This window comes from Asparagus officinalis, chromosome 6, assembly GCF_001876935.1.
Source record: "Asparagus officinalis chromosome 6, Aspof.V1, whole genome shotgun sequence".
Lineage (NCBI taxonomy): Eukaryota > Viridiplantae > Streptophyta > Magnoliopsida > Asparagales > Asparagaceae > Asparagus > Asparagus officinalis.
Genome location: NC_033799.1, coordinates 15,652,896 through 15,665,485, shown reverse-complemented (window position 1 = coordinate 15,665,485; position 12,590 = coordinate 15,652,896). Strand labels below are relative to the sequence as shown.

The 12,590-nt window shown below is 33.9% G+C and overlaps 1 protein-coding gene across 1 annotated transcript in view; it reads left to right on the top strand.

Annotated features, from left to right (window-relative positions):
* LOC109845795 (chloroplastic group IIB intron splicing facilitator CRS2, chloroplastic) overlaps nucleotides 9,087-12,590 on the top strand; it is a 10,892-nt gene continuing 7,388 nt past the window's right edge. The window contains exons 1-2 of the mRNA XM_020415067.1: nucleotides 9,087-9,306; nucleotides 11,570-11,629. Of these exons, the coding sequence (XP_020270656.1) occupies nucleotides 9,087-9,306; nucleotides 11,570-11,629 (280 nt within the window). The remainder of the gene's footprint in view (nucleotides 9,307-11,569; nucleotides 11,630-12,590) is intronic.

Sequence of the window (12,590 nt, the reverse complement as noted above, 5' to 3'; positions counted from 1 at the left end):
TTCTGTAGAGTGTTAGTTCTAATCTGCACAGTGTTAGTTCTATTCTGTAGAGTGTTAGTTCTAATCTGCACAGTGTTAGTTCTATTCTGTAGAGTGTTAGTTCTAATCTGCACAGTGTTAGTTCTATTCTGTAGAGTGTTAGTTCTAATCTGCACAGTGTTAGTTCTATTCTGTAGAGTGTTAGTTCTAATCTGCACAGTGTTAGTTCTATTCTGTAGAGTGTTAGTTCTATTCTGCACAGTGTTAGTTCCGTTCTGTAGAGTGTTAGTTCTAATCTGCACAGTATTAGTTTCGTTCTGTAGAGTGTTAGTTCTAATCTGCACAGTGTTAGTTCTATTCTGTAGAGTGTTAGTTCTAATCTGCACAGTGTTAGTTCTATTCTGTAGAGTGTTAGTTCTAATCTGCACAGTGTTAGTTCTATTCTGTAGAGTGTTAGTTCTAATCTGCACAGTGTTAGTTTTATTCTGTAGAGTGTTAGTTCTATTCTGCACAGTGTTAGTTCCGTTCTGTAGAGTGTTAGTTCTAATCTGCACAGTGTTAGTTCTATTCTGTAGAGTGTTAGTTCTATTCTGCACAGTGTTAGTTCCGTTCTGTAGAGTGTTAGTTCTAATCTGCACAGTGTTAGTTCTATTCTGTAGAGTGTTAGTTCTATTCTGCACAGTGTTAGTTCCGTTCTGTAGAGTGTTAGTTCTAATCTGCACAGTGTTAGTTCTATTCTGTAGAGTGTTAGTTCTAATCTGCACAGTGTTAGTTCTATTCTGTAGAGTGTTAGTTCTAATCTGCACAGTGTTAGTTCTATTCTGTAGAGTGTTAGTTCTAATCTGCACAGTGTTAGTTCTATTCTGTAGAGTGTTAGTTCTAATCTGCACAGTGTTAGTTCTATTCTGTAGAGTGTTAGTTCTAATCTGCACAGTGTTAGTTCTATTCTGTAGAGTGTTAGTTCTAATCTGCACAGTGTTAGTTCTATTCTGTAGAGTGTTAGTTCTAATCTGCACAGTGTTAGTTCTATTCTGTAGAGTGTTAGTTCTAATCTGCACAGTGTTAGTTCTATTCTGTAGAGTGTTAGTTCTAATCTGCACAGTGTTAGTTCTATTCTGTAGAGTGTTAGTTCTAATCTGCACAGTGTTAGTTCTATTCTGTAGAGTGTTAGTTCTAATCTGCACAGTGTTAGTTCTATTCTGTAGAGTGTTAGTTCTAATCTGCACAGTGTTAGTTCTATTCTGTAGCGTGTTAGTTCTAATAATATGCACAGTGTTAGTTCTAATCTGTAGTGTGTTAGTGTCAGTTCTAACTGATGGCTTGTTAGTTCTATTTTATACCTACATTGTCTAATTTATACCACGTTATATCTAATTTATAACAATTAGGACTAACAATATGGGAACTATAGTGGAACCAGCAATAACTCTAGTAGAACTAACAAAATAGCGATTAGAACTGACAAATAAAACATTAGAACTCTAGTATGGAGCATAACAAAGAACTGCTTAATGACAAATAAAACATTAGAACTGAAGTCCAGTTAAACCTAGTATAGAACTAACAAGAAGACGATTAGAACTTAAGTTAATTGATTTTACAGTTAACCTACATGTCTTGTCGGACTTGCTCGTTTTCCTGTTTATTCGAAGAATCATCTCCTTCTTTAAAAGCTTGCACGTGAACCTCTTTCAGTCCAAGATTGTGGCAATGCTCCACCATAGACGTCAGATCACCATCGTTCTCAATGAGAAATTTTAAGCTTCCAACTGTTTGATCTTCGTATGCCAAAATTAATGACTCGTATGGAAGATCTAACCTCTCTGCCGCATCAAACTTGAGATCCAAGATGGTGGTTGAAGAATTAATCTTCAAGAATACCGCTTTATACTGCGAAGAGACAATGCAGATGATGTCCTTTTCAGCCATTTTGATCTGAGGAGGAGGAGTAATGGAGAACTAACTAGTTATTGCTCATGATGGAGAGAGTTATGGAGAGAATTTTGGTCTGAGGAGGAGGAGTAATGGAGAACTAACTAGTTAGATGGAGTAAAAAAAGGGGGAAATTTCCCTCCATTTTCACCATCATATCGCATAATGAGAAGTGACTTCCAGGACTCGTCTGGGGAAGAAAGAGAAGGGCAGTTTCGGTTTTTTTGTAAAATACCATCTGCTTTTAGTATAAAGCTGACGTGGAGGGGGCTTAAAACATTAAAGCCCATTTTTTGGGGCTATTCCACATGGGGCAAAGTACAGGGGGGCTAGTCACACGAAGTTCCCACTTTTGGGGCCTGGACACATTTTTCCCTAATTTGATAGCAAGTGGAAATTATTTAATCTGATATTTAAATATTTTATGTGGTTGAATCATTTAACATAGTTTACGGGAGACCGGCTAACAGTAATCATTTACTGATCTATGATTTATAGTAGACTGGCTAGTTTAAGTGAGCGGCTGTAAGGACAAATTTTTAAAACCGACCCATTTGGGTTTTTAATTGCAAAAAACGACCCATTTTAATTTTAATTATAAAAACCGACCCAGTTGGTTAAAACTGGGTCGGTTTTTAAAATTTTTTTTCCCAAACTTCACGGGAGTTCAACTCCCGTGAAGTTTTGTTATGAGAAAAAACTTCACGGGAGTTCAACTCCCGTGAAGTTTCCCGAAAATTTTTAAAAAAACCGACCTGTTTTCCGAAAACAGGTCGGTTTTTATAAATATTTTCAAAACCGGTCGTTTTTTGCAATTAAAAACCCAAATGGGTTGGTTTTGAAAATTTGTCTGCGGCTGTAATCATTTACTGGTCATATGCGTTTCCTAGAGCCAATTAATTTTGTGCTAACTTTAAAATTTATGCTTGTATTAAGCAAATTCTAGATTTTTTTTAATAATGTTAGCATGCACTACAATAAAAGTTATAAATTATGATACATTTTTTATCTCAACGCGATACATTTTTTGTGTCACACAAATAGAACGCGACACATATCAAAAGTGTGATTAGAGCATATGTGGATGTGATACAAAGTTCATGACACATATGTCTGTCGAGACTGTTGACACACACATGTGTCACAAAATTTGTGATGTATATATGTGTTAAGATTAGTGACACATAGTTGTTTCTAAACCATAAGTATAAAGAATACCAGCGTTCAATACTATAACTTTTCTGAAAGTCGCCAATCCTAGGATTACTCTCACCAAAGCACACAAGTTTTTAACTCATACACTATCATAAATATTTAATCATCATCATAATTAAAATCTAAGATTTATTATTTAAACTTGTTAATAGATCCTCACATAATCCATGCTGGACTATTAATATTTTTTAATTTTATTTAATTGTATATATAATGACGCATGTGTCGTGATTTGCTGCGCTTTTAATTTGTGTCACTATTGTTTAATCCTATGCAAATAAAATGACACTTTTATATGCGCCATATAATAAGTGTGGACACATACAATTTCTATCGTAGTGTGTGTCTTGGAATTCAACCATTTGCATGTCAATCTACATATATTGGTGCAGCCAACCAGCGCATATTAATCCAAACATATTTGTTTTTGCCTTGAGAAATTCTTAATTTTTTTGTTTTTTACTTTTGTTTTTCTTGATAAGCTAAGATCTCCATTGTTAATGTGGATGGACGATTGATAATAAATTTATATATCATGTATCGTTAGACGAAGAAAGGGTAGAACTACAGAATAGTTTGGAGACAACAACCAAAAAAAAGCTAGAAAAAAAAAATCAATTTATCAATAATACAATAAAAAACATTAAAAACATACTGAATCATGCTTGGACATAACACAAAACATGGTTGATTTTGTTTTATACATTGTTAGACGAAGGAAGTGTAGAACTACCTAATAATTTGGAGACAAAAAAAAAAGCTATGGATTTTTTTTAAATTTATCGATAATATAATAAAAACTATGTAAAAACATACAATGAGTTTTGGCGGTATTATTATAAATGGGAGTACATTAATTATGAAACGATTATTCGCTACAAAAGAAGCCATTCAATGAGAAAAGGAAAGCATTATTCATTTCTTTATATATGGATACGGTTTTGCTGTTTGGCTCGCGGCCGCCCAACTCGCGGGCGGCTCGCAAGAGCTGGAACAGGGGGGGCTCTTGCGAGCCGCCCGCGAGTTGGGCGGCCGCGAGCCAAAAGGTATTTCCGATATGGATATGGGATGTAATGATAGCAGTAGGCAAGCTACGGACATCGCTACTCGCTCTGTTAAATGATGGTCAACAGTATAATCACTGATGCATATTCCAATTATATAAAATAAAAAATAAAATTAAATGAGATGAACTTTAAGGTGTAATGTTGCTATAGAAGGCAAGTTAAGGAAACAATTAATGACCGCCCCAATTCCCAGGTTGAGGGGAGTGATCAGAATTTTAAAGATTTTTTTTTCTTTTTTAATAACCCATCGCGCTCTTCGTCTTTAGTTTTGTATGATCCGCATAAAATTCCAAACAAAAGAAATCGGAAGAATCATAGAAGTTGAAATAAAAGACAAAACCAGGATTTGGACGTAGAGTCCTTCGTTTCTCCTCGTTTCATGGCCCTCCTTTCGTCACGTGATGGACCACCGCAGTTTTTAATGCTAGAAGGCCACATGACAGCTATGCGGATCGTCTTAAGAAAGTTGTTGCCCTCATAACATCACTCGCGATCTAGGTTTGAATAAATACTGATGTGAGTACTACAATTTTGGTTCCCCTCTCTCCCGCCCAAAAAATTAAAAAATAAATAAAAAACAAAACAAAACAAAAACGAAGACGAAAACAAAAACAAAAAGAAAGAGAGAAAAATGAAAAGAAAACTTCCGAAAATTATCAAAAAACCTCTCATAAGTTTTCAAAAATATCAGAGAAACCATGCTAATTTTGGGAGCTAAAAAGCCCCTTTAGCTTAAAGATTTTTTTTTCATGAATTTCGTAAATGGCAAATTTTTCATGTTTTGTGAGTAAAATGGTCCAAATAAAAGGTGTTCACTTCTCCTCAGAAAGATCTACATGAGAGCGGGTCGATAAGCTGCATATGTGATTGGTAGGAGCTAAAATTATCATTTTCATGTCTCGATATTCAGCTCTGATGGCCTGATAGCACACGAGTCGTTTTTGATATTAAGTGTATTCAACTTAAATAGTAAGCATATTATTAAAAAAATATTATACATATTAAATGGTTAATTTGCGAATTGGTCTTTTTTTGTGCACCTCTCTTACTGATTTGGTATTTTTTTAGCTCCAGCGATGTTTTGGTATTTTTACCAAGTCAAAATGTGCAATTAGATCTACAACTTACACCGCTGGCAGAAAAAGCCACGAAATCCTTTCCTCATAGCAGTTTTTAGCTCTCAAATTTTATCTTCACTACATTCGGAGGTAATATCATGTCATTCACTTTTTTGTTCCAAATTTTACTTGCTTACAGTGGACTCAACATTCTTGTATAAAATTGGGCATAGTTATTATCCTTATACTAATGTGCTAAGTAATATTTAGACATTTTCGTCATGAATAAGATATTACCAATAATATCATGTGAGGTTTCACATTTTCCCCCTCCGCCAACGATAAAAATTTAGATCTAGTTGCATATTTAGCTCACAAAAAAATGCAAAACGTGGCCAGAGCTAAAAATATTAAACTGATAAAATGAGTGTAAAAAATATACCAGTATGATAATATAACCCATATTAAATTACACGTGATGGTCAGAGTGTCTCTTTTAGTGCTGACCCATGGATCCCAGTGACTTTTTCTTTCAGGCCAATCACTTCTCCGATCGACCCTTCCAGAAGGGGGGCTAAGTTGGTCTCTGCTTCGAGTACTTAGAATCATGAGCTGATTGCTACCTCCTTTTGATAGGTAGATTGGGAGGACATTATTTATCCCACTGTCGCCTTCTCCTATCCTTGACAAACTCATTTGCATTATGAGGAGAAGGGGTGCTGTACAATTAAGAGTGAATACCAACTTCTTCGCCACACTATGCCTGATACTGCTTCCACCTCGGATTCTAGGGTAACAAAGTGGTGGTCCTTGATCTGGCATACGGAGTTCCCACCGAAGATTAGAGTGTTTCTTTGGCGTTTGTTCTATGATGCTCTCCTCACCTCAGCTGGTTTATCTCACAAGGGGATCTCTGTGCCCCCTAGTTATGCCTTTACTCTGCTGTCTTTGAGACCTCCCTTCATATCTTCACTGTCTGCTCCTTTGGTCGTTTTGTGTGGGAGTCCTTAGATCTTTGGGAAGTGATTAATGGTTTTTGAGTCACGTCTTGTGGTGATTTCCTTTTCCATCTCACCTCTGTTTGCCCTGGGGACTCTCTGGCTTTGGCTTTCACAACCATGTGGTTTATATGGGGGAAATGAATATACACTCTCATTGTGATGGTGTTAGAGATGCCTCGGTCTTGGTGACTCGGGTTCTCTGTTTAGTGGAGGAAGGTGATAGAGTTAGAGGTCTCTCCCGTGACATTATCACCCCTTCCAAATGACCTTCTGCTTGACATCCCCCTACTCCTGGTTTGCTGAAGCTCAACACAGATGTTGTTGTTTGTAATGACCGTAAATTTTTAATACCAGTTTAAATAATTTTTCTGTTATTTAAATATTAAATTATTATTTTTGAAAGAGTATTTGTATTTTCTCTAATTTTCTAGAATTTTTTTGACTTAAAAATCTAAAATTTATATTTATTTTAATAATTTTGATAATTATAAATTAAGTTGTTGCATTAAAAATCTTTTGAATTGATTTTGGTTATTTATTATTGTTGTATTATTATTATTGTTATTAATTATCTATAATTTTAGTTATTTACTATTATTATTATTTATTAATTATCTTGTATTAATTTTTAGTCTACACCATTATCCCCCTACCTCTATTTATAGCTATCAGCTGATCAACACGAAAGTCAATCTGTTATCTGACTTTCTCATTGTTCCCTCTTGTCAGCCACTCTCTCTCCAATCAATATCTTTCTCTCTCATTCTCTCTCTCCCTCACCTCACGACAACTCACAGCCTCTCTCCTCCCAACTCCCTCCCAACTCCCTGTCAAATCTCCCTACCCCACTCCCCTAAATTCCTCCCTAATTCCCGCACCCCACTTAACTCTGTCTCCCCCTCTTATTTTAATCCCATACGCATCTCTCTCTCTCTTAATCATTCACAACAGCTCTCTCTCTCTCTCTCTCTCTCTCTCTCTCTCTCTCTCTCTCTCTCTCTCTCTGTTGACGACAATATTAAATGATTTCAAATGATAAATTAATGTTTTTCTAGATTAATTAGAATTATTATTATGAGAAATAATTTTTAAAAGAGTTTATTTTGGAAAAATGGTTTAATTTGAATTATTATAATAATAAATAAGTTAGAAGAATTTATTTTGGAAAATGGGTTAGTTTTGAATAATTATAATGTTAAATAATTTTAAAGGAAAATTTTTGGAAAAGGGGTTACTTTTAAAGGAATCTATTTTTTTTGGAAAAGATTATTTTTGGAATTAATAAATTTATGATCATGACGATTGGAAATTGGGAGATTTTATGTTGATAGTTGTAGTTCCATCTTGCATTGTTATTAGTAGTTGTTCACGTTTCCTGTTAATGATTCATGACATTGTTACATAGTATTCATTGCATTTATACCTTGTTATAGTTGAGAATCGCGAGTATTGCTTGACCATAGTGACCCGTGAGATATGAGTTGTTGACTTGGACTTGGGATGGGAAGGTCTGGGTTTATGTTATCGGATATGTTTATTGTTATTTCCAGGCTCGCACCAGTGAATCGTTTCGCACTGGGGTGGGTCTGAGGTGATGTGATATTATGATTGTTGATTATTTCCAGGCTCACACCAGTGAATCGTTTCGCACTGGGGTGGGTCTGAGGAGCAGTGATCGGATATGTTATTGTTTATTTCCAGGCTCGCACCAGTGAATCGTTTCGCACTGGGGTGGGTCTGAGGAGCAGTGATATGGTGATTGTTGATTATTTCCTGGCTCTCACCAGTGAATCGTTTCGTACTGGGGTGGGTCTGAGGTTCTAGTGAGATATGGTTAACCAGATATCCGATAATGTGAACTTTTGGCTCTGTGTGAGATAGTGACCAGTGAGTTATGATAGGATGGCTAGTTGTTTTCTTTCCATACATAGATCAGGATTAATATTTAATTATCTACAATTCGAGACATATGGTATATACATGAGGGTTTCCTTGTTTGGATTATTTTGCTCGACGTATTACGTCTCTTGTTGTAGATTTTTAAGTATTAATTCCATCTATTGTATGCCCTTGTGACTTGGATGATTTGACTGATCGCTAGCTGCATGACCTCGTTACCTGATCGATTTTGGATGCTTTATGTTATCATGATTTAGTAGTGTTTTCATGTTGATTTGTGGATTTCAGTTGTACGTTCTTTCGTTGTTTCTGTTATCGTATCGTTTTTCGCATTGGATTTCCGTTCGTTCTATTTTCTTTGTGGGGTCGGGTCTTGCTGTGCGCCATGCACCTGACGTACACCTATTTTCTCTGGTGTACGTCAGACTTAGATGAAGAACAGGTTCAGTTGGGAGATCTCCAGGAGCCAGATGATTCTCAGTCGGAGTACCTTGCAGACGTAGCAGAAGAAGAAGTTGAAGCTTAGTTATTGGTCCTCCGTTTTCTTTTGTACTACCTTTCATTTCTATTTGATCAGTGTATTTTGTATCTTTTCAGTATTCATTTGTTCATATTTGTATAAGGGCGTGTTTGACCCATATTTTTATGTCTGGGATGATTTACCTTTGAGGATATGTCTATTTCTTATTCTGGGTTGTCATTATATTCTTGCTATGTGTGATCGGGGACCTATGACTTCGTATATTATATTTTGACGCTTAGCGTATTAGATTGAGTAGAAAGAGTTATTTATTTATTTCTTCTCAATCTAATACGTCGCGGGCTTGTTCACGTTCCGGTTCCCGGATATTTTGGGAAGCGGGGCGTGACATTGTTCCTCTTGGGTTACCATGGACATGTGATTGGTTGCTACTCTATGGGGGATCAGGGGTCCTATGTTTGCGGATCATGCGGAGCTGTTGGTTGTCCTGGAAGGCATTCGCTATGTTCAGCGTATGAGCTGGAGGATTTTAGTGGTGAAAATTGACTCTCTAAATGTTATCTTCTTGGTGGACTATCCTTCTCCTTTTGCTTCATTGGCTCCTATTGCAGATGAAGTTCGCGCTGGTCTGACTATTACTGTTTGCTCTAAAGTTTCTTATGTAAAGCGCACTGGTAATGGTGTTGCTCATTCCCTAGCTAAGTCGATTAACCTACCCGTCTTAAAAAAAAAACAAGAGAGGGGGGTTGTTATTGTAGGGAGATCTGCTCAATAAAATCTTTTTGAGCTCGCGGGTGAGATTTCACGTTTGACTCGCTTCGCAACGTAGTTACTTTTTACCTAGAGGCGGTGGAAATATGAAACCCTTGCACGTCGCAATTGTCAAATCAAAATGACTTGTTCTTGGTCACAGTACCGGTACGTCCGGAACTATTTGAAGAGGCTATGCACACATCAGCCAAGCATAAAGTGGGCCTGTTTATTATTTATAGAGCGTGTTTAGCAAATCCTAAGGTCAGATTTTGATATGACTATATTTTTAACAAGACTTTGTTTTAATAAAACTGGACGTTCAGTTTTTCTAATGTTAAAGTGGGCTTTTAAGCTGATTTTGTTTTGAGCCACATCTTAATTGGTCTAAAATAAAACTAATCATCATATCATACTCCCTTTAATCGAGAGAGTTGTGGAAAAAATTTTCATGAACTATATTGCCCCTATTCTTTTTTGATATTATATTCTAATCATAAATTAACTAAATCAACTATCATTATTAATTAATCATATTACATACCACTACAATTTTGTCTAGCTTGGCCCTAAAACTTCTAATGTTATTATAAAACTCTTAATTATTAATAATGCATAATACTATATTGATAGACAATTGCAAGTTAATAAATTATTTTGGAATGAGTATAAAATATAGAATTATCCTAAAATTATATCATGACACTCACATAGGAAAATTATAAAGAGTATTCTTGCGTACATAAGTACAAACATGTAATTTTAGAAAATATTAGGATATCTAAGTGCAATAAGATATAAGTGGAGGTATATGAGTGTAACTTTCGTAAGTTATAAGCTATTTATGTTTAATTAAGTCTATAAAGATTTGAAGCCTTTGTTAAACACAATCAATATTATGTGATCCATTTGATAAATAATATACATCGTATAATATGAGGCTAGATGCTTAGCTTATATTTATATAGTACAGAAGATGTGGAAAATTTTAAGCATCATATTTTGAATAAGTCTCAAGATTTATAATTATAAATAAAATTATATACTTCGATTAGAATCATATCATATCATACTCCTTTTAAAAGAGGAAGTTGTAGAAAAACTTTCTATGGACAATATTACCCATATTTTTTAAATATTATATTTTAATCCTAACTAAACTAAATTAAATATTATTATTAATTAATTATATTATATGCTACTTCAAGTTTATCTAACTTGGTCCCTAAAAATTCTAATGTTATTGTAAAACTTTCATATTAATTATTAGTAATGTCTAATAATATATTAACAAACAATTGCATGTTAATGAATTATTAATGGAAAGAGTATAAAATATAAAATTATCCTAAAATTATATCATTATATTCATATAGGAAAATTACAAATAGTATTCTTGCGTATAGAAGGTACAGACATGTAATTTTAAAAACATTGGGATATTTAAGTGCGGCAAGATACATGTGAATGTATGTAATTGAAACTTTTATAAATTGTAAGATATTTAATTTAATTAAGCCAATAAAGATTTAAAGCCATTGTGAACCACAAGCAATAGTATGTGATACATTTGATAAATAATATTCATTATGTAATATAAGGCCAGAGGGTTAGCTTATATTTATATACTAGAGGAAATGTGGGAAAATTAAAGCATTATATTTTGAATAATCTTAAGATTTTGAATTATTTCTAAATTTATATACTTTGCTTAGAAAACTTTAGAAGAGGCTTTCGAAGGACTACTACAAAGTGTTGGGCATCATATAAATACTGGACAAATAAAATCTATGATATTAGATTGCAATAACTGGGGTTATGGAAAAAATATTTGGGTGTCATATGAGATAATGCTCATACATAATACAACGTTTTAATCTATAATCTAAGATATTGATAAATTTTCAACATAAGAATTTGTGTCAAGATATATGCTTGAGATTTGGGAAAGCTGAGAGTGGAGAGATTTGGGATATGAATTGTGGCTTTTGTGACTTGTGCTTTAGTTTTGGTTTCCAAACACGACCTAATACCAAGCCCACAATCAAATTAAAAATGACTCTATTTTGTTATACCAACCAATATTTTCGATAATGATCAATATATGAGAAAAAAAAATCCCCAAATAAAAAAATAATATAAAACCAAAAAAATTATTAAGATAATGTATTTAACCTTTTATATCAGGTGATAGAGCGATATATCAGCCAATATTTCATATATTGCTTATAAGAGCAATATTTACAGGTAATTTAGATAGCATTTCATTGATTTTAAATCTCCAATAATTCTATATTATTCCCTTAAAATTTTGGAATTGCTTATAATTTAGGTACTAATATAGAATTATAAAATAGTTGAGCTAAATTTAAAAGAATAGTTAATTCTTTAAAAACGCTCTCAAGTATGGGGAATGTCTCAAAAAAACCACTCAACTAATTTAATTTGACAGAGCCTCCTAACTATAGAGGTGTTGTAGATAACCCTCTCAACTTTGGTGCGTTTTTAGAAAACATCATTCGACTTAGCATGTCTTATAAAAACTCTCCTGGTCTTTTACACATCTCTTAACAAACTCCCTTAATGTAAAAAACTTTAATAAGTGATTTTGTCAAAATGCCCTATTAAAGAAAACCATTTTAGTTAAAAGAAACTCTCAACCGATAATAAAAGGATAACAACCAATTTACAATTCTTTTTAACTCTAAATCTTCACTTTTTCTTTCATCTAGCAAAAAACCAAGCTAATTCTTTTATGGTTGAGGGATATTTTGGTCTTTCCAAGTCAAGTACTTATCACATAATGAATTCGACTCAATGACATTAGCTTTGAGGGGTTAATTGAGAAAAGTTTATAAGATTAAATCAAAATTTTAAAGTTGAGATAGATTAACTATAACACCCCAAATTTGACGAACAAACATTTACTCATTTCAAGTAGTTAGGGGGGGATGCATTTTTTAACATTTTCCCCATAGTTGAGGGGATGTTTCCTAAAATTAACCCTTAAAAGAGTATAATTTAAGACACATATGACATAAATCTTATAGGAGTGGATTTTATAGCAAGTCTATCAGTATCTCTGGAAATCTTTTGCTACAAAATTCGCAGAGAGAAATTTAATCTTTATTTGGGATGCCTATGTGATCCTTATGGTTCTCCTTATCTTTTATGATTTGTAATAAATTATTTAACAAAATAAATTAAG